The sequence below is a fragment of the Pelmatolapia mariae genome, linkage group LG6, assembly GCF_036321145.2.
Source record: "Pelmatolapia mariae isolate MD_Pm_ZW linkage group LG6, Pm_UMD_F_2, whole genome shotgun sequence".
Lineage (NCBI taxonomy): Eukaryota > Metazoa > Chordata > Actinopteri > Cichliformes > Cichlidae > Pelmatolapia > Pelmatolapia mariae.
Genome location: NC_086232.1, coordinates 16074686 through 16096142, shown reverse-complemented (window position 1 = coordinate 16096142; position 21457 = coordinate 16074686). Strand labels below are relative to the sequence as shown.

The following is a 21457-nucleotide window of genomic DNA, read 5'->3' as shown; positions in this document are numbered from 1 at the left end:
AAGCTTGCTTTTTTGACCAGAGAATTTATTATGTTTTAATGATATGTTGAAAAATTAATTATAACATCAGTAACATTAAATTTGAATGTATTTTCAAGAACATTTTCCAATTCCATTTTTAAATTCTTTGTTTATATGCAATTAAAGACATACATGATTTTCCTACTTCAGTGACACATTCTGAACTCTATAACAATCAAGACAAATTCCACACAAGGAAAAGCAAGTCAAGTGTCAACTATTAGACAATTATTTAAAGATTGTAGATTATATTGTGTACATTGTGTTATTGTGATGATTTACTGGCATACGCGTATATAATACTGTTCTTTTATTTCTCTGAAAAGTAAGAATTTGTCTTTGTGTGAATTTGGTTCAGACGTTTGTGGTCCCTGATGTCTTTTCTGCAGACGCGTCTTTCTTAATGATCACTCAGTTGCTGCCAGTGGGTCAAACTGTAATTTCCCCACCACGTTACTTTATGACATTAGCATGAAGCCTCCAGCTGTGCTCCAAAGCTGTTAGCATGGCTGTTTTTATCATTAGATTGTGTCACACCAGCACCTGAAAGAAAAGCTCTGATCATTTTTGATTTTGTGTTTGTTTGTGTTTTGCAGGCACTCAAGAGAATAAGTCATGAAGTTTCTCGTGTTTGTCCTGTTAGTATCTCAGTGCTCGTCACTCACCAGTCAACAGTGTCACCACTGTGAACAAACATCCTGCGACTGCTCGAGCCAAAACCTTCGAGAAGTCCCTGCAGCCGCTTCAAAACTCATCACTGAGCTCGATCTCTCTTTAAACGCACTGGAGACGATAATGAAAGATGACTTTCTTTCATATGCCGCTTTGAGGGCTTTGTTCGTGAATAACAACAGAATCAAAACCATCCATGAAGACGCATTTCACCCACTGATTCATTTGGAGAAACTGGACTTGTCCTCAAACCAGTTGGAGACTTTGTCTTCTGGTTGGTTTCAGAACCTGATTTCTCTCCACTACTTGAATCTTTTGGGAAATAAATATTCAACACTTGGTCAGGGAAACCTTTTCCTGCCACTGAGGAGCTTGAAGACCCTCCATTTTGGAGGACCTTTCCTTCAGTCTGTCAGTAAAAGGGATTTTTCTGGCCTTTTTGGTCTTGAGGAACTTGTTTTTGAAGGAAATGATCTGCAAGTGTATAACAGAGGGAGTCTGAGACAAATTGGACCCATTAGCCATGTAACACTTAGTCTCAATGGAGTATTTCAGAGAGATTTAGCAGTAGTACAAGCTATATTATTAGACGTTGTTCATCCAAACACAACAGTGACATTCACTGACACACAGTTTAACAAAAGTTTGCAAATGTTCCCAGTTCATGTGGCCATCGAGCGTGGTGCTACAGGTCTTAGTTTTAAAAATGTGAACATGTCTGTGTCAGCTTGTGTACAACTTGTGAATATTTTGTCGGGCTCTGATCTGACTTTTTTTGCCATTGAAGATTCTCAAATCTTCAAAAATGAAGAGAAAGTCCTTCTGCATCGCATAAACCTAAACAGCTTGGATGTCATCGTCTTCAAAAACATTGATATTTATTCATTCTACAGTTTTCCTGCCCTGAATTTCATAAACAGTATGATGAAACTAGTAAGAAGGGCATCTATGATAAACACTAAGTTGTTTGCCATTCCTTGTCAATCCATTATTCATTTCACAAACCTGGAGTTTTTGGACATCAGTGACAACATAATCAGTGATTTGACACTTATGGAAATGATGTGTTATGGCATTGGTGTCCTTCTAAAGCTCCGCACACTCAACATCAGCAAAAATATTTTGTCTTCAATCAACAGCGAACTCTTCACTAAACTAGAAAAGCTGGAAAACCTCGACATGAGTGGAAACTCATTTGGCAGCATGCCTTTGACTTGTTCCTGGCCAGCAAGTCTCAAGTTCTTAAACCTTTCGTCAACTTCTCTTCCTGAGGTGACATCCTGCCTACCACAGAGCCTACAGATCCTTGATTTATCCAGAAATAAACTGACTGTCTTTAACATTGAATTGCCGCTTCTCAAAGAGCTGTACATCTCTGGCAACAAGCTTGGAAATCTCCCTGACGGGCATTTATACCTCAGCCTCGCAGTTCTCTCCATTCAAGACAACAACTTGGCCAAATTCAGCAGTAAAAACCTGCATGATTACCAGAGCCTGAAGGTCCTGGAAGCTGCTGGCAACCCTTACGTGTGTTCATGTGACTTTGTAGGTTTCGTGACAAATGACTTGATGAACCACAAAACTGTAGTTAGAGGCGACTTAAAGTCTTACACCTGTGACTCTCCCGATGCAGTGAGGGGGGAGAGAGTATCAGACGTGAAGCCATCAGTGTTTGAGTGCCACACAGCTTTATCGATTTCTTTGCTCTGCTTAGGCATCCTGGTGCTGTGTGTGCTCATTGCAGGTCTGTGTTATAAGTTCAGCGTTGTGTGGTACATGAAGATGACCTGGGCATGGCTAAAAGCAAAGAGAAAGCCAAAGTTGAAGAAGGGAGTGCTCCAGTACGATGCCTTTGTGTCCTACAGTGAAATGGACTCAGGCTGGGTGGAGGCGCACCTGATCCCGGCCCTGGAGCAGTCGGAACCGCCCCTCCGACTCTGCCTCCACAAGAGAGACTTTGTTCCTGGAGGATGGATCGTAGACAACATCATGGACGCTATAGAGAAGAGTCACAGAACGCTCTTCGTCCTCTCCCAGAACTTTGTCAGAAGCGAGTGGTGCAAGTACGAGCTTGACTACACCCATTTTAGATTGTTTGATCAAAACGATGACGCAGTTGTGCTGATTCTACTGGAGCCCATTGACAAAAATAACATCCCCAAAAAGTTCATCAGGCTGCGGAAAGTGATGAACTCCAGGACGTACCTGGAGTGGCCTGATGATGAAGATCAGATCCCAGCGTTCTGGCAAAGTCTGAGAACAGCGATCGAAACACCTGAAATTGACGATACAAACAATCTATAAAAGCAGTTATAGTTAGAAATATTAAAATGAGTGTACATTCAAAATTATGTTTTCTAAGTGCTACAATTTCAGTGATGTATGCTATGAATATAGCGTAACATAATACTATTATCTTTTAGTATTTTATTTTATTTTAACAAAATTAATATGAAAAGTTATGATTTAATTTTTTTAAGTAGAATGTAATTTAGTACATTTTTTTAATAATTCCATTATTCTCAGTTGACTCACTCAATTCAATTCCTTTTAATTTACAGGACAGGAGAATGTATACTTATAATGTTGCAGTTTACAAAAATACCGCATTGCATTTCTGAAATCCTCTGATTTAATTTCATCCAGTTATTGTGCCAATTGTGTTTGAAATGAAATGTAAATTCTGCCTGCAAATACGCTTTTCTCTATATTTTATAACTGTAGATTTATTTTCTATATGAATGTATGCACACAAACCATGTACATACGTGCATATACTCATGTAGGTTTACATAATAAGTAAAGTGAGATAGTCAGTAGTTTTTTACTGGTCATAATTGTTTTATACGGGTCATTCCTACTATTCAGTTTGAAGGTAGTAAAGTTTTAAAAACAAAAAGAGGCAAATTTTCCATGATTTTATGATTTTATCTGAAAGATGATTTGTTAAACTATTACAAAAATAAACGCATAAAGCCCAGAATATTATTCTATAACAAATTTGCCCAAATTCTCCTCCCTGTTATAGGACAATCTCATCTCTGTGTCTCAGTTTTCAATGTACAGTCAGTCTTATTTTTTTGTAAATATGAAAGGGAAAAATGTCCCTGACTTTACTCAAATATTGTTTTCAGAGCGTGTTAATAAAAAAGTATTTTCAAAGAAAAAGATTTATTTTGATATTTGATGTAATTTTAATTCATGTCTTTGAGATTAAAAATAACTTTTATTAAAATGTAGTCACATTTTTTACATTATTCCATTCTGTTAATTTTCTCCCTTCAAATAACAGCAAAGATATGTATAATATTGTTTTATTTTATTTAGTTAATTTTAAAATAACACAGGTAAAACGGGGTGCACAGAGGAGAAACAGTGGACAGGATATCACGTCCCAGTCATTCTTAATTCACCGTTTTATCAAAGGTTTGCATGTTTCTAACATCTATTAATTAAAAATGAAAAAATAATAACCATTTTATATATATATTATGTATCACTTTTTAAAAACATTACTACTGAACTTCTTTCAATTTCCTTTTTACATGAACACCTGTAGCTTTTGGGTTTGATACCAAAGGCCATACGTATAAGTAAGTAAAGATTTTATGATGACTTAATTTTTATTTATCATAATTAAATATTAAAGAATGACAACTGAAAATGTCGATAATTGCCATTTATCTTGTACAAACATCTAAATCATTGTATTTTGTCATAGAAAATGGTCTAAAATCTTTAGTTTGCATGTGTGCTTTTTATAATGAATATAACATGTTAGACAAATCACAAAGTTACTGTGTTTGTTTTGTGTGTCTATGTGCTTGTGTGCCTAAAAGCGTGTGTAATTCTTTGTCAGCCTCTTGAGAGCTGACATATTGCTGCTATTGATCTTTAGTCCTAAAATCAACACAGAAGCCTGGATACTGATGACAGGCAGGCCAGGGGAGTCAGGGTGTCCTGATAACACACACACACACACACACACACACACACACACACACACACACACACACACACACACACACACACCCACACACACATTAAATAATGCTCCACATGCACATATAAACAGAAGCAAGACACGTATATACAATGTTACAGTACAAACCAGGTCAAATCGGCCTTAATCTGTGAGACAACTGCAATTAATGTGCAGTTTCCTGAATCACAGGTCATGAAGAGCGTATTTCCTTTTTGATTTCAAAAATTCAAGTTTCAGTTTAAACTTTATCTGTAAGTACCAACTTAGATAGAGCATATTGCAAAACTTAATTTACAGATGAAATCTGTTATTTCTGTTGTCTTTGTTTTAATCTTTGTGTTTTTAAAGGAGTCTTGTTCTGAAGCAGTACCAGCGTGGTTCATAGACACAGACTAAGCCTAAGTCAATAATCAGTAACAATCTCTACTGATTAAAGCTTTTAGTCCAAGGCTAGCCTTAATCCATGTCTGGGGAACTAATGATGCATGAGTTAAGTTTTAAGTTAGAAAAGCACATGGGTTTATGTTGGTAGCTTTTTGGACAAACAGCACTGAAAACAAACCTACTTTTGTCTTTGTGGCTGTTTGATGTAGACTTAGCTTTTAAGTCTACATCAAACCGAGAGGCTGAACGGCATTTTATGGACTTCACAATTGGTGGTGCAGGTCTTTAAAACTTTACTTTAAAAGTATGTGATAGGACATCTGGTATCTGAATATTTTAAAATCTTTTTGAATGAATAAGCTCAGGAGGCCGAATCCCGACACAAACCAGGGAAGTTGTAAATCATAGAAAGATGGTGCAACACCGTAGAGTTTGTAGTTTTGGTCTTTTTGTATATTGACAATAAATGATAAAGTATCTCCTCCCTGTCAGCTTTAATTGGTTGCGTGGTTTTACACCATGAGATGCTAACAGCTCTCACCTGCTCATCAGTTTATTCCTTGAGGGCACTCTGATTTTCTCTGTTTTACTCTCCAAGTCAACCAGCGGCCGATGGCGCGTTACTTGGGTGCTTTAAAGAATATTACACTGTGTCGTTCGTTAGGGAGAGTGTGTCTGGCCAGCCTGTGTGTTAGACTGCTGTCGTAGGGGGCATGTGGTGGGCTGATGTGGGTTCAAAGTGTTCCCCTTTAAAAGTCAAAACAGCATGTGATTTGATTTCATGCTCTTTTATCCTTTAACTAGCCTGATAACAGGGACGGAAAAAGGCAATGATGTGTTTGTGTCCGCGTCTGGATAACAAATCTCCATCATCCCCTAGCAGAGGGTCCATTAGCTTCGGCCCCCCTCCCCGGTTGCCCAGTGATAAAGTAAACAATGTGTGTTTGACCAATCCCGCGCGCAAATATTTGTCCTGGAAGCTGCCTCATCCGACGCCAGTCACACACACGCCTGCTGCCGTGTGCGGAGGTATATATACAGGGCCAGTCCTGGAGGACACACCGAGTGAATCCATCAGTGACCCAGGCCAGACCTTTATTCTTGGACAGACACTAAACCTGGCAGCTCGGTAAGGTAAGGAAACTCAATATAAGCGTTTTTTCCTTTTTTTGTTATTCCCAATCAAGTTCTTACTGTCCCTCTTTCTGCATTCACCTCACCAGGATTAGAAGCTGACATGGCTGCAGGCGTCATCAGGAACTTTCTCATCCAGGCTCCGACTCCGGCCTACTTCCCCATGATTTTTCAGCATTCTCCATGTAAGGACAGTGACTACGAGAAGACGCTGCAAGAGAAGCCAGAGGAGAGAGAAGACGAAGGAGAGAGACAGGCAGATGAAGACGAGGAGGACGAAGAATCTGAGGCTCAGGAGGAAGAGGAAGAAGGTTTGGAGGAGGTTTTCTTAAACCCCGCTCACCATGCTCTGGATGTGACCAAGCAGCTGCTGAGGTTCGCCGACGTCATCAGTCGCGATGTGCAGCGCTATTTTGGTCGCTGCTCGGGTGACCAAGAGGCGTGCGACATCTACAGCGACTCCATCTCCATCACCACCAGTGGGCGTCTGCGTTACTATGACGACCTGATGAGAATAGCGAGAGGAAGTCCTGAGGTGCAGGAGAACAGCTTCAGGGCCTGTCCTGAAGAGCAAAGAGCCGCGGCTGGAAAAGGCAACAGCAGTGGGCTGGGGCCCCTGGCCGAACTGTTTGACCTCAGGGCCCCGAGCAAGGTCCGAGGCCAACCGATGATCAAACGACACCTCCCTCTCAGTTTCTGGACCGAGCCGATCCCCAGCTGCTCCCTGGTCACTCTGAGTAACACGCTCGGCATCGCACACAGGACCGGCGCCTCGCCTTCGCAGGACCTCACACACACGGACGATAACGCGCACATGCACTATAACGTCCCAGCGCAGCACAACATGCACACCCTCGACAGCACTCAGCCAGATTTCAGCGACCTGTTGGCAAACTGGGATCCAAACCCGGAGCTCACTCACACGCTGACGGAGAACACAAACATGCAGCACTGACCACGCCAGCCTCAGCCTGGGACTGAAAAGACTCCACTTATGATCCTTTTACAAATACAGTTTTCTGCAGTTTGAAAGGATCAGGACAAAGAACCTGCCATGTGAGCAGAGTGAGATTTAGTTTAATTAAAAAATGTACCAGGTCCCACTGTGTCCTCTACTACTGTAACATAATCGGATGTGAAACTGTTACGCTTTATTTCTGTTGCATAATATTTTGTAGAGCTGCTGTTGATATTTTATAAAATAGACTCATTAACATGAGTGTTGACTCTTTGTTGCTGTTATTTACTTCCTAATTCACAGTTTGGATTTTGTCAAATATGGCTGTGTCGGGTCAAAAAATTTAATTTTTCCAAATAAATCCATCATCGTTTTGGTCATACAGTCGTGGAGCTTTAAAAAAAAACAAAAATCTCAGGTTACAGAGTTTAACTTCTTGTTTTGCCACATGGATGCACAGGTGCACTCCAGGACTGCACTCCTGTAACATCCCTGCTGTGTGTGGCTACAGCATTGGGTTACAGGTGTAAAGAAAACACTACTCACCACACCCATCATTTATCTCACGGTATCTCTACTGTACATAGATGCTGCCCAAGGTTAAACAGACAGGCAGCAAAACAAACTTTTCTTTAGCAGCTGTTTCCTGGAGTGAAACCCTTCACATTAATGCACAATTTACCTTTATCTGCGAATCGGTATTAGAGAGACGACAGGAAACTAAAAATGGAGACAGAGAGCGATGCTGGAAGCAATGACCTGCTTCTTTGAATCTCAGAGCAACATTGAGAAACCTGGACGTAGTTCAATAACGTTCAAAGATATTCAGTGAGTTTTAAAGTTATAAGCAGAAACAGATGTGGCTCCCTTCCACAGCACGTCTTTTGTCCTGTCTCCCTCTCATCAACCCCAACCGGTCACGGCAGATGGCTGCCGCTCCCTGAGCCTGGTGCTGCCAGAGGTTTCTTCCTGTTAAAAGGGAGTTTTTCTTTCCCACTGTTGCCAAGTGCTTGCTCATAAAAACTTTACCTTACAATATAAACCTTGAGATGACTGTTGTTCTCATTTGGCGCTATATAAAAAACCTGAATTCAGCAAATAAATAAGACTTTTCAAAACGTTTTAGAGGAACACAAAGGTTAAAAGAAAAGAGCCTTGCGGTTGTTTTAGAGCTCAAACTTCAATCTCAACTTTTGAAGCAAGTTTTAAAATCCTGAGAACAGCTGGACAACCTCTGCCTGTGGAGAAAGACTCAGCGCTGTGAGCTGTGTGTGAGTGTTACATGTACTGGTTTTAGATTAACTGAAGCGCACATCAACACGCACAGTAAAACGCAAAGCATCTGCATGACAAAGACAGCACTATGTTGACAGCACTCAGCTTAAGTGATATTTCATGTTGCTAGCTTGAAGAGAAAACAGAGAAACTTGCTATCTTTCCTGTTTAATGGTGCTGTGGATTTAAATTTGAGGTCATGACAGGGGCAACTGTGGAAAGTGGTCTCTGTAGTTTGAGTAAACATAAAGGATGTGATAAACGGTAAGAGTTGTTAATCCACCTGTTAGTATCACTGTGGGAGTTTTAGGTAAATGAGGGTTTGATAAGGAGCAGAAAGAGGAGTTAAAGTTAAAAGGAGCGTTTTAATGCTAATGTGGTGCATGGGGAGGTCTATTTAAACGCTATAAACAAAAAACCCCAAACACAAACACACGAGTAGGTATACGTGTGATCAACCACAGCAGTCGATCATCCAGTTTACCCAATTCTGAATCTACAAGGCATCGTTTGATTGGCCGAGACTGGAAAGTTTCCCCTACAGGCGTGACGCCCGATTGGATGACAGGGAAGGCCAGTAACATTCTGACACACACGCTTCATCTTAGATAAATAATCGTACAAAGAGTAAAAGACACATGCATTGACGGTCACCTACACCTAAGCACAGGTACCAGAGCAGCTCAGACAGAGACGCAGACATGAAGACTCACAAGCTTTTGTTCATAGCGCTGCTGGGCCTGCTGCTGTGGGCCTCTTGCACGCAGGCCGAGGACAGCACTGACAACCAGGCAGAGTCGCAAGAGGAGACGTCTGAGGAGGCATCGGAGGAGACAACTGAGGAGGCGGAGGAGGAGGCACCAAAAAAAGAGAAAACAACTGAGATAGAGGAGGAGAATAACGTCATGATCCTTCACATCAACAATTTTGAAAGAGCCCTCAGCGAGAATCAGTATTTACTGGTTGAATTCTGTAAGTGGGATGTCTTATGTTCTGGAGAAAATTCTGATTATTATGATAAATGAGCTCCTTCTCCTTCTTTAGATGCCATTAATAACTTGTGATGAATTTTCCCTTATCGCTTTGTCTTCTTCAACACAATTGTTATTAAATTTGAGTTGCTTTTATGCACAAATAACATCAGTGACAGCAAAGGTTGGCATAAGGGTCACATAGGTAAGTCGTGCAGATTTTAAGTAATAACATGAAAACTAAAATGTAAAATAAGCATTAATGCTCCTTGTTCATCCTGGGAACATAATTGAATATAAACTGATCAAAGAAGGTTCGAAAATATGGCAGGACGTGAAAAGACTATCTCATTTTGCTGACAAGGAATTTAAAATTTGATCAATTTATAAAAGAGTTAAAAGTTTTCTTTCCTAGCCTTTAACAGCGCCGAGGCATTATCGCACACGTGACACGTCCTGTCCAGGTGTTGTGCAAGTTCAACTCTCCCACAGATGAACTGAAGCGGAGAGGCCAGGACAAGGAAATGAGACATGGGGGAGAAAGACGGAGCCCAACTGCCACTTTTCTATCAGCTGCTCATTTCCATGAGTATCTGGACAGGAGCTGCTGATAGCAGCAGAGAGGCCTGCCGTGGACAAACCCCTTTAGTTTTCAGTGTCTCCCTCTAGCTCTCACTCTCTCTGTAACTTTCATTGAACTGTGTGTGTTCATGTGTTTTTATATGTACTGTAGATGCTCCTTGGTGCGGTCACTGTAAACAGCTGGAGCCAATTTACGCCGAGGCTGCCGAGAAGCTGAAGGAGGAGGAGCCGGAGCTGCGCTTGGCCAAAGTGGACGCCACAGAGGAGAAAGAGCTGGCTGAAGAGTTTGACGTCGGAAGCTTCCCCACTCTGAAACTCTTCATCAATGGAGACCGCAAAGAGCCTGTCGAATACACCGGTGAACACATACACACACACGTATACACAAACACAAGCAGCTCTTTATGCATCATCAGTGAACATCATCACCTGATTGTGGATAGTTTGCATTTTTCCACCTCCCAGCACCTTCGAGGGTTATCATCTATCAGTTTGCACACTAAACCAAATGTGTGTGTTTAACCTACTGTATAACCCAGTTGGTGTTAGATCTTTTTTAATTATTATAATTTTTCTGAGTCTTTGTGTGTCAAAGCTGCGGTTCCCACAAAGGCCTGTGGGATGGGTACTGCTTTACTGAGTAGAGCAGCTGACCCATATGCAATACGGGTTGGAATCTGCCTAGAGGTCTTTACTGGTCTTTCGCTCAACTTTATTACAATAAGAATCTAATGTGACCAAAAATATATTTTTAAAAAGTAGCCCTTCATCAGCATCACTTCTCATATTAAAATATGTTGATTTGAACTCATTCTACACTTTTTTAAAATTAAAATAATTACTGTAAAATCATTATTCCAGCAAAGAGTCCAATCAAGCCACTGGACAGGTTTGGAAATTTTTTTTTAGATGACAATTTTGGACTTTTAACTTTTTTTCTGCTAAAAACATTCCCCAAGGCCATTTGCACTTCACGTGTAATTAGGTGACAGATAAACAAACAAACATCAGTAAAGTTCTTGTTTTTTCACTATTGACTGTAGAAATAAATGTGTCCAAATTTTAAAAAAAAAAGGTATTTTTGGTGAATTAATGAAACATGTGTGCTTTATAATTACAGGACAGTCTGCACGATAAGCTACCACAACTTTTTCTGTACTTTCACACATTTATTTCTTACAATTTAAGTCATGCTGACAGATTTGTTTCATTTACTACAGCAACATTTCTACACATTTAGCAATATGTAGTTAAACCTCTTTATACTGACCGATTCCTTAAGGTCAAAGCTGGGTTGGCGGTATGTGCCCCTCGATATAAAATGACTTTGACTGGCTGTTTCAAATATTTACCCATAACCTTTCAGCTAGTACTAAAATGAAAGCTAGCTAGCAATTCCAACATTTATTAATTAAGCCAGACTTTTAGCAGCCATTACAAATACTCATTACCTTTCTGACTGTTCCTTAATTGAATTCATTGACTGCCTTTTTCTACTCTCTTGTTATCATTTCTGCTCAAAGCTGAGCTACAAGCTGATGTTGGGGACTCTTTGCTTCAAAGCACCTGAAACAGCCACTTTATGTCGACCTTTTCTCTGCAGGTAAGAGGACGACGATAGGGATAATCCAGTGGATGAAGCGTCGCACTGGCCCCGGTGCTGAAGCCCTGGAGTCTGCAGACTCTGCAGCTCAGTTCATAGACGCCCATAACATCACTGTAGTGGGATTCTTCGAGGTCTGTCCTTCTGTCCAGTGCTAACATTAAATCATGCAATCATCTATGAGTGCTCGTTCATGGTGTAACCCCATGCTCTCGCCCTCTCCTGCAGAGTTTGGATAGTGAAGCTGCTCAGGTGTTTAAGGAAGTTGCTATGGAGATGCCTGACACAGAGTTTGGAGTCACAGCCACTCCAGAGGTTTTCCAGAAGTATGAGGTGAAAGGCAGCTCCGTGGTGCTCTTCAAAAAGGTACAAATATTTTGCAGAGATTTTGCTTTGCCGCCATCTAGTGTCCGGAGATGGTGAGTGCATGTTCCTGTTAAAGGCCAAACGTCCTCGAAGATATTCTGATCAGTTTTAGTTATGCAAAAATAATCAAAGATCATTAAAATTAAATGTTACATATATGTTTTGATAACTTTATGATATCCATGTCCATGTAGCTGATGATAAAATAAATTATTAAGCCTATTGACCATGAAGAGAAAAGCATCAGAAAAAGAGACTGTGACATATAACAGAATCAACTTCTTTGAGTCTGAGTCATTTCTTTGAATAACTTCACTATAAAACAGATATTGATGAATCAGTGAGAACTTGACGAAATAGTTGTAATAATATTTGTATTTATTCAAAAGGGAAAATGCAACCTGGTAGGTTGATATTATTTATAGATCATTAAGAAAAAACAAACATAGAAAACCATTTAAGCATACTGTATGTTAAAGAAAAACGTACACATATGAGGTAACAAATCAAACATTAAAACCACTAAAACTGAATTAAAGACCAAAACACATTATTTACTACAACATTTATGGATTTGAGAGGGTAGATTATACAGTAACTACTGTGTTATAGATGTGGAGAAAGAATGCACCGAATTATGATCCTTAATCCTGCAGGTGTAATATTTCAAGTATGTAAAATGTAAATGTGTGTGTGTGTGTGTGTGTGTTTGTGTGTGTGTGTGTGTGTGTGTGTGTGTGTTTGCTAGTTTGATGATGGCAGAGCAGACTTTGTGTTGTCAGAAGAAGGGAAGCTGGACAAAAACAACACGACCACCTTCATCAAGCAAAACAGCCTGCAGCTGATCATCCGATTCAGCCAGGAGGTAACGCACACACCAGTGAGCAGACACGAAGAGAAAACTGCAATTAAATTTAAAAAATGATAGCATAATACTGTGCATGTGTGTGTGTGTGTGTGTGTGTGTGTGTGTGTGTGTGTGTGTGTGTGTGTTTTCAGGTAGCAGACAAAGTCTTCAACTCTGGCATCAACGTGCACTGCCTTCTGTTCATGAACTCCACAGTGGAGAGTCAGATGAGGCTCCTGGAAAAATTCAAGGCTGTTGCCAAGGAGTTCAAGGGAAAGGTAACTGTCCTGCTCTGTGTGTGTGTGTGTGTGTGTGTGTGTGTGTGTGTGTGTGTGTGTGTGTGTCATGTGGATCATTACAATGTAAGGTGAAGACTTTGTTTCATCAGTGCTTTGTCCTCTAAACTGTTGGAAATGTGATTGTGTGATTGTGTGTGTGTCATACAGCTGCTGTTCATTCTGATAGACGTGTCAGAGCCCCTGTCACACGTGCTGAGCTACTTTGCCGTGTCCAAGGACGACGCCCCCACGATGCGCATCATTAATATGGACACAGGAAAGAAGTACGCCAGTGACTCAGAGGAACTGACCATAGGCTCACTACGACAGCTGTGCCAAGAGATTGTGGATGGTACTGCAAAGGTACTACAAACGCACACAGTCCCCACCTTCTCAAGTCTGTATGTGACTGCGTGTGAATGTTAGGTTAAAAGCACTTGGAGTGAAGTAATGTAATGAGTAGTAAAGTACTGTCGAAGTACCAGTTATTTTAACATGTCCTTTTTTCTTCTGCAGCCTTACTATCGGTCAGAGGATATCCCAGAGGACTGGGACAAAGGACCAGTTAAAATCCTGGTGGGAAAGAACTTTGACTCCATCGCTCTGGACCCGACCAAAAATGTGTTTGTGGAGTTTTGTAAGTCGAGCTGCACTTTAAAATCCTGGACGGGGATCTTGTGAAATCAGAGCGTTCGTTTATTATTCAACTCAATCAAATTTGCAGTGAAGTTTGCCAACATCACTTTGATCATCACCTTTCTCTGACTTCAAATTCATTAGTCCTTGATTTAAGCTGCTTCACTAAATGATTTTTAGAGTCCGGCACTAATTCGCTCAGAGTTGCTCTGGTGTCTCATCTTACTTTAATGAGCCTACCTGTGAGCAGGATTTCCGACATCTTAATAACTTAAAAGCAAGTCCTGGTCTAATAGGAAGTTTGGCACCTGGAACCCTGCACAAACACTGAGGATAGACATTTCCAATGCAGTCTTTAAACCTTTGACAAGAAAAATATTTGCATATCCACCAACAGTGAATTCAAGGAGGGAAAACTCCTTGAATTTACTACTTCTGAACAAAACATCCTCTCAAGAGAGCATGGAGCAAAAGCTGTAGAGTCCATAGCATACTGAACGATTTTAATGTTACAGAAACTACGGAAGAGGACACAAAACAAGCATTAACAGATGTAGATTAAGCTACTGAGTGAAGGAGGTACTGATATTAGATGCAGCATCTAATATATGATAACATTATCATTCAAGTCTTGTCTTAAAGCTGGAGAGAACTCAAAGTGAAGCGACAGGAAGCAGAAGCGTGGTCAAGCAATATTTATTTACAGTTCACCAAAGAACATCATGAAGTGTTTGAGACAGAGAAGCAGAATGAGCTGGTAAAAGGGTCGGAGCTGGCAGCGTGCACACAGACTCCTGATGCAGACGAGCGAAGGCTAATCCGAGCCAGTGAGAGCAGAGAGGGACACTCAGACACAAGTAATCTGTGCAAGCTGGAGACCAGAGGAGGTCCACTCGAGGAGTGGATCAGCAAGGAATTAGCAAGAGGTTTAGTGAGTGGCCTGAGGAACTGAACGGCTGATTATGTGATTGGGCAGCATGCTGGAGCTAAGGTATTTGAGGCAAAGATGATTGCAGATGATTGGCAGCTGGAAAGTCAAGCCACCAAGCAACTCATTCCACTCCTGTAATCAAAGCAGGGCATGTGGAGAAAGATCCGGATTTGGGAAAAAACTCTCTGAAAAAGGCTTAGCCTGGAGAAAAAGTAGTATAAATTCACACTTGTTCTTTTTATATGTTTCGAGGGATAATTATGCTGTGGCTGTCTTTTAATTTTTTAATCCTGCCAAAATTTGCTTAAACGTTCTCTTGCACACACTGAACAGCTGATTAGAATTTGCTGGCCAAACATCAATGCAACCAGTCAAGACTACAGCCACAAAATGTCTAATAAAATAGCATTATAAAGCCAAAAGGTCAAAGGTCACCTTCACTTTGCCACAGTGTTGTTCTTCAAAGACACTTTTTTGGCCAATATTTGGCGCCATACACACACAGAAGCAGAGGGTGAGACAGTGAAGATATTTCACCTTCGGTCAGATGCTGATCTGGTGACGCTGACCTTTTGTGTCCACCTATTAACAAATTGTTCAGCGTCTACACTGCATGTATCTTGAGTCTGGACACAATCAGAAGTAAATTCCAACTTTAATATATGGATGGAGTCACACAACTGCAAAAAGGTAATATTAGTTAGCAACAACCCATCCTAAAGGCTGTTCATGCCAGGCTTGCGGCAGTTTTTCAAATTCTTCATTCTGTATTTGGTGGTGAATAGATGAACAAAAGTAAGAAACGCAAACAGAGAAGATAACATCACATTTATAGAGGTATGATAAAATGAACATGATATCTATGAAAATTAACAGAGCTGGGATTTATAATGGATCTAAAAAAAAACCCCATCTAGATGTTAGTAATGCAAGTTTCATTCAGATTGGCCCACCCATTAAGGTGGAGAAAGGGCACATACTCTGTAAGAAGATTATTGTTCTCACTTAACACAAGTAATTGTTAACGTGGCCACTTCACTACTCTAAAGTCAGATGGGGCAAGAGCAGTAAGACAGGCCAACAGTTCAGCTGGATTTCTAAAATAAAGAACATACACTATGTGGACAAAAGGATTAGGAAACGCCTTTTAATCCTTGAATTCAGGTGCTTTCAGTTTCATTGCCACAGGTGTATAAAGTCAAGCACCTAGCCATGCAGTCTACCTTTACAAACATTTATGGAAGAATCGGTTCTGTAACAGGATGCCACCATAGCAACAAGTCAGTTTGTAACATTTTCTGTGACATCTATAAATTCCACGATCAGCTGTAAGTGTTGGTAGACCACGTATAGTTCATAAAAGACGCCAACTCTCTGCTGACTTAACTGCAGAGCTCCAAACCTCTGTCATTAACATCAGCACAGAAACTGTGCACCAGGAGCTTCATGGCATGAGTTTGCATCTCGAGCAGCTCCTGTTGGTGGAACATCGTGTTGGCTAAGTTCTTTGGTCCATGTAGTGTGTGTAGATTAGTATGTACTAAACAGGGAGTTGGCATTAAGGAAGTTAACGTTTATTTCGCTGAACTTAAGGTTGTTCAAACACGGTAAGAACCTCCTATCCTTCCACATTTCCTTTAAGCAACGAAGCAGATTTCTAAAATGGTTATTCCTCTGTGTTTACTGTAACATACAGCTGAAATAATCCACCTTTCTCTAATTCATCTTCACCAACATTAAAATGAAGTTCCTTTAAACCCCCAACAATGTATGTGTATCTCTGTGTGTCTGAGTGTAGATGCTCCATGGTGTGGACACTGCAAGGAGTTGGCTCCCATCTGGGATCAGCTTGGTGAGAAATATGCCGACCATGATGACATCATCATAGCCAAAATGGATGCGACAGCCAATGAAGTGGAGTCTCTTGACATTAAGAGTTTCCCAACACTCAAATACTTCCCAGCTGGTGACAAAGAGGTACACACACACACACACACACACACACACACACACACACACACACACACACACACACACACACACACACACACAGGCGCAGACACACCTCGACACACTGCATTCTTTCCTTTTCTCTCAGGTGATCGAATACACTGGACAAAGGGACCTGGAGACATTTTCTAAATTCCTGGATGGTGGAGGAGTTTTACCTAAAGAGGAAAAGGATGAGGATGACGACGATGATGATGATGATGATGATGATGAGGATGAGGAGGATGAGAAGAAGGAAGGCGACAAGGCTGCTGGCGATAGCAAGGTTTGTGTTAATGTTGCAGATTTATGCTGTTCTTCTTTTAAAAAGAATCCACAATTCACACGTTTTCCTCTTTTTCAGGAGCCCGATGAGTCCACAGAGGAAAAGACCAATAAAACATCCAAAGATGAGCTGTAATGTCACTTTTTGGCCAATCAGGATCAACCTAGCAACTTTGAATTTTCTTAATAAAAGTGATACAGGTTTAAAGTGTTGGCTTTGTTGTGAAAAAGCTTTAAACTTTTTGTCTTGATGCTTGCTTCTTTATATGTCTGTTGAGTGCTTCACACGGCTGAATTTGACAGGTTCAACCCAGACGGTAATGTTTATAGAGACTCTCCAAATGTGTCATAAAATTGAGCTTCAGCAGGATTACGAGGACACGATGGACCAGGATCTTTTTTCCATAACATTACAAAGACAAACAGCGCAATAAAAGACGGATGTGCATTGCTGCATTTTTTAAGAGCATTAACAATCAAAGAAAACAGCTCATAGCTGTGTTTTTATGATGTTTCAAATACAGTTTTGCTTCATCAGTTTTAATACTGGGTATCTGATAAATTTCTATTCAACTCAGTTTGGTTATATAACACCGGTTCATAACAATAGACTTCTCAAGACACTCAATATTGTGGGCAGGGATTAAAGTGGGATTTGGTGGGGGGGCTCTAAGGTTGGACGTAGCAGTGTAGTGAAAAGAATTTCTTAGAAAGTTCTTGGAAATGAGTCACATAATGATTTGTTCTGTGAGTTTCTTTGTGTACAAACTGTGATCAGCTGACTTGTGCTGCTGCTCTGATATTCACTGCTCTTTATCTTGAATTCAACAAGACATAACTGTATGTGTTGTGAGCTATGTGGCTTATTTCCAACCCCCTTAATATGATAAATCTAGTGTAAAAAGTAGAAACCAGTGTGTCTATCTAATCAGCATCACCTCAAATATAAATTAATGTCTGCTACCCTTTATCACTGTGTGGGAGGTATTTGTTATACAATATGGAGGACTCAGGCATAGAACTGAACTCAAAAGCAGCTTTATTGCTGAACTTACATGAGACCGAATAGAAATACTAAGCAGACACGTGGGAATACAAGCTAGGAAACTACACAGGAACTCCAAACAGACAGGACACACAGCTTGAGGGAAAGACAAACAAGGGCTTAAATAGACCCAGGAAGTAATGAGGGAGATGGAGTGCACCAGGAAGCACAGGTGAACTAAATCAGGCTAACAAGACAGGAGAAGCAAAAACACAATGCATACATAAGAGATGATCAAAATAAGACCAGAAATAAACAAACACAGAGACATGACTGACCTGAGACAACAGGGTGACCGACCATAGGGACAGGGCACAGTGAGAGTGGACACAGAAGCATGACCAGGGCCACAGATGAAGATAACTAAATTTTACAGACTCAAAAGATCAAAATACAAACAGGTTACAGCCAACGAGCTTGAATTTATTTATATAGTACATTGAAAACAACAACTGTTGAGCAAAGTGTTGTACATTTAAATAATCAAAAGAGATAAAAACATAGGAAAGCATGACAAAATTTAAGAAGCATAAAGTGAGAAGATCTGAGTAAGAAATAAGACAAATAAAAGTAGTATGAACTTATTCTCATTTAAAAGCCAAGGAATAAAAGGTCCTGATGTGAAGCGGCAGTTTGTTTCACAGTTTAGGAGCAGTCACGGCAAAGGCCCGATCTCCTCTGTGCTTTAATTTGGACTTTGGGACAGCTAGGAACATTTGATCTGCAGACCTCAGTGATCTTGCAGGAGTGTACCAGTTCAAAAGATCAGAAAGGTATGAGGGTGGTAACTTGTGCGCTGACTAGGACATGAAGAACTAGAGTGTAATCACATAATAACTCCAAGAATGAACCAAAAACCCACAAAACTTAAGAAACTGGGAGGAGCAAGAAAAACTCAAGAAACTAGGAGGTGTTAGGACCCAAGGATCCACCCTTGATGTAACCTAGTAACAGTACTTCCATCCCAAATAGTGCATCATTGTAAACGTTATCACGATACAGCAAACTAACCGGTGTAGCCTGAACTAAACTGCCAGCTGTTTTAATGCAAGCTCTGAATAAGACAAAATTTTGATCCAACATTTGGTTAAAAAACTCTAAAGTGAATCAACATTAATTGCAGATCTAAATTTGATTTTCTAAAACTTCACTTGCTGAGCAGTCCTGACCTTTGCAAATAACCTCTCATCTTCTTCTCTTGTCGTCTTTTTATTGCACCATTACATCTCTCAGTGTGTCACTTTAACACTGCAGCAGCTGTAGCGCTCACAGACACAATTTGTGACAAACTGGAGAGAAAAAGTTTGTGTTTCCTGATAATTGTTGAGCTGATTGAGAAGTATTTGAAATGGCTACAGGCTTAAAAAAGTTAACTAATTCAATAATAATATGCTTTAACCTGCCTAATGATAATAATAATGCACATACATTCGCTGTTCACATGCACTTAGGTGTGCAGAGTATTGAGCTGAGGGTTAAAGTGACCATGAGAATGGGGACGAGAGGTGATTTAAGTTATTTAATGTGGCACTTATTGTCATAGTGCAAGACACAGTGGTCTGAGAATTTCAGAAAATGGTCATCTACAGAGATTATTCACCACAACCATCTGTAGGGTTTTCAGAGAGTGGTCAGAAAAAGAGAGAATATCCAGAGGCTGCAGTTCTCTGGGTGAAAATGCATGTTGATGTCAGAGGTCAGAGGAGAATGGCCAGACTACTCTGAGATGAACAGAAGCAAAAATAACTCAGATAACCACTACATACAACCAAGAAGAGCATCTCTAAATGCAGCAGAAGACCACATCACTCCTGTCTGCTAAGAACAGGAAACTGACGATACAGTTCACATGGATTCTTTAAAAGTGGACAATAAAAGATTAGAAAAAACATTTCCTGATCTGATGGGTCTCAATTTCTGTTACAACTTTCAGACGATAGGATGAGAAAAATGGATCTATTCTATCAACAGTTCAGGCTGCTGGTGGATGTGTAACTGCCAAATGTGCTCGGACAAGTTACTAATCCCAAGCTGTTCTCTCATGTATCTATCAGAGTGTGAATATGTGTAATTTCTGGAATGAAAACACTTAAGCATCGAAAAACGTGCCTGGCTGAATGAGGCAGTTGTATAAAACTTAGTACTCCAGTGGAGTAGAAAAGCGCTTTATAAGACCAGTCCAGTTACTATCTTTCCTAAACTTTGGGGAAAAAATGAAAAAAAAGAAAGAAGGAAAAGAAAACCAAAAAAGCACCGGTTGTCTTAGAGCATAGATAAAAACTCCCTTTTAACAGGAAGAAACTTGCAGCAGAACCAGACTCAGGGAGGGGCAGCCGTCTGCTGCGAGTGAGGGAGTGAGGAGAGGAAGACAGGACAAAAGGCACACTGTGTAAGAGAGTTGGACATTAATAATACCTAATGATTAAATGCGGAGGTGTACGTAGAGAGAAGGAAAAAATGAGGTAAAAAAAGGAGAGGAGGAGTGGTGACATTAATAAAAAAAAAAAGCGAAATATTAGAAATGATTGCCAATTATTAAGAAACTTTCCATAATTGCCTCATAAAGAATGATTAGTCTTTGTTTTGGGTATCTAACAATAAATCATACTATAAAAGTTTTTTTTATTGCTGTAGATCTAGTAGTCTAAATATAGTGATTCCACCTAGTAAGCAGGTATAGACTGATTTAAAATAATTGCACTGATAATTTAAATGCCCTATGTTATGAGGGTGCCATTAAGTTGCACAATCTTTTCTTCCTGGAGGGAAAACCTCTGAATAGGCAGAGGTGACTAATAAGACAAGCAGGTAAGCAGGGTTGGTTTTCACTGTGAGACGTAAAATGTTTCCAATTCCAGGGGAGAACAGGTTTAACAGGCTGTGATGTGATGACCATGATCAGCAATGGTACGTGTTTCCTCCTGCCAGTCGTTCTTCCTCATTTGCCCAAGGTAAGACCACTGCTCCGATATATCTCACATTACACTATTTAATTAGCGGGTAATGAGCTATAAGGTTGTTGGCAGGTGTTATTGGAAATGTCTGTGTAGCAGGGGCAGGTCTGTGCCTGTCTGGATCAGGTATCGGGACTTGGATGTGTCTTGTTTACATAAGAGCGAAGTCTCATGTGAGCTCGAGTGACTTGACTGCATTCAGCGGCTGCATTATATGGCTGATACACTCGGTTTTCTCTTATATAGGGGTTGAAAAATACATCTTCGCCAGTCAGAGTTGTGTTTACATGCTGTAATAATTCTGTGTCATCTTGATAAAAAGGTGGACGATGAGTAATACACATTTAAAAGGGTGAATATTTCTCACCAGTTTAAAAACAGTGCAACTATATTGAGCTCATGCTATTTCTGAATGTGTACTAACAGTCTAGATTTGACGTTTGTTTCTAGTTTTATAATCCATAAAAGGGATGAAGCTGCTGATATATATATCTGGCTTGTATAGTTACATTAAAACACAACTAAGATTAATGTGTGCGGC

At 40.3% G+C, this 21457-nt stretch overlaps 3 protein-coding genes across 3 annotated transcripts; all 3 read left to right on the top strand.

Moving 5' to 3' along the window:
* The first annotated feature begins 633 nt into the window (after positions 1–633).
* Positions 634–2997, top strand: LOC134629701 (toll-like receptor 2). Its single transcript, XM_063477223.1, has 2 exons — positions 634–861; positions 1507–2997. Exons 1-2 carry the CDS (start codon positions 637–639, stop codon positions 2995–2997), a joined length of 1716 nt encoding a protein of 571 aa, XP_063333293.1. The 5' UTR covers positions 634–636.
* Positions 2998–6299: 3302 nt separating this feature from the next.
* On the top strand, positions 6300–7151 carry LOC134629489 (protein PERCC1). Its single transcript, XM_063476854.1, has one exon. It carries the CDS (start codon positions 6300–6302, stop codon positions 7149–7151), a length of 852 nt encoding a protein of 283 aa, XP_063332924.1.
* A 1965-nt stretch (positions 7152–9116) lies between these two features.
* On the top strand, positions 9117–17084 carry pdia2 (protein disulfide isomerase family A, member 2). Its single transcript, XM_063475186.1, has 11 exons — positions 9117–9401; positions 10134–10340; positions 11586–11719; positions 11814–11951; positions 12700–12816; positions 12951–13076; positions 13245–13439; positions 13593–13713; positions 16442–16620; positions 16742–16918; positions 16997–17084. The coding sequence occupies exons 1-11, from the start codon at positions 9131–9133 to the stop codon at positions 17051–17053; spliced, it is 1722 nt and encodes a 573-aa protein (XP_063331256.1). The 5' UTR covers positions 9117–9130; the 3' UTR covers positions 17054–17084.
* The last annotated feature ends 4373 nt before the right edge of the window (positions 17085–21457 follow it).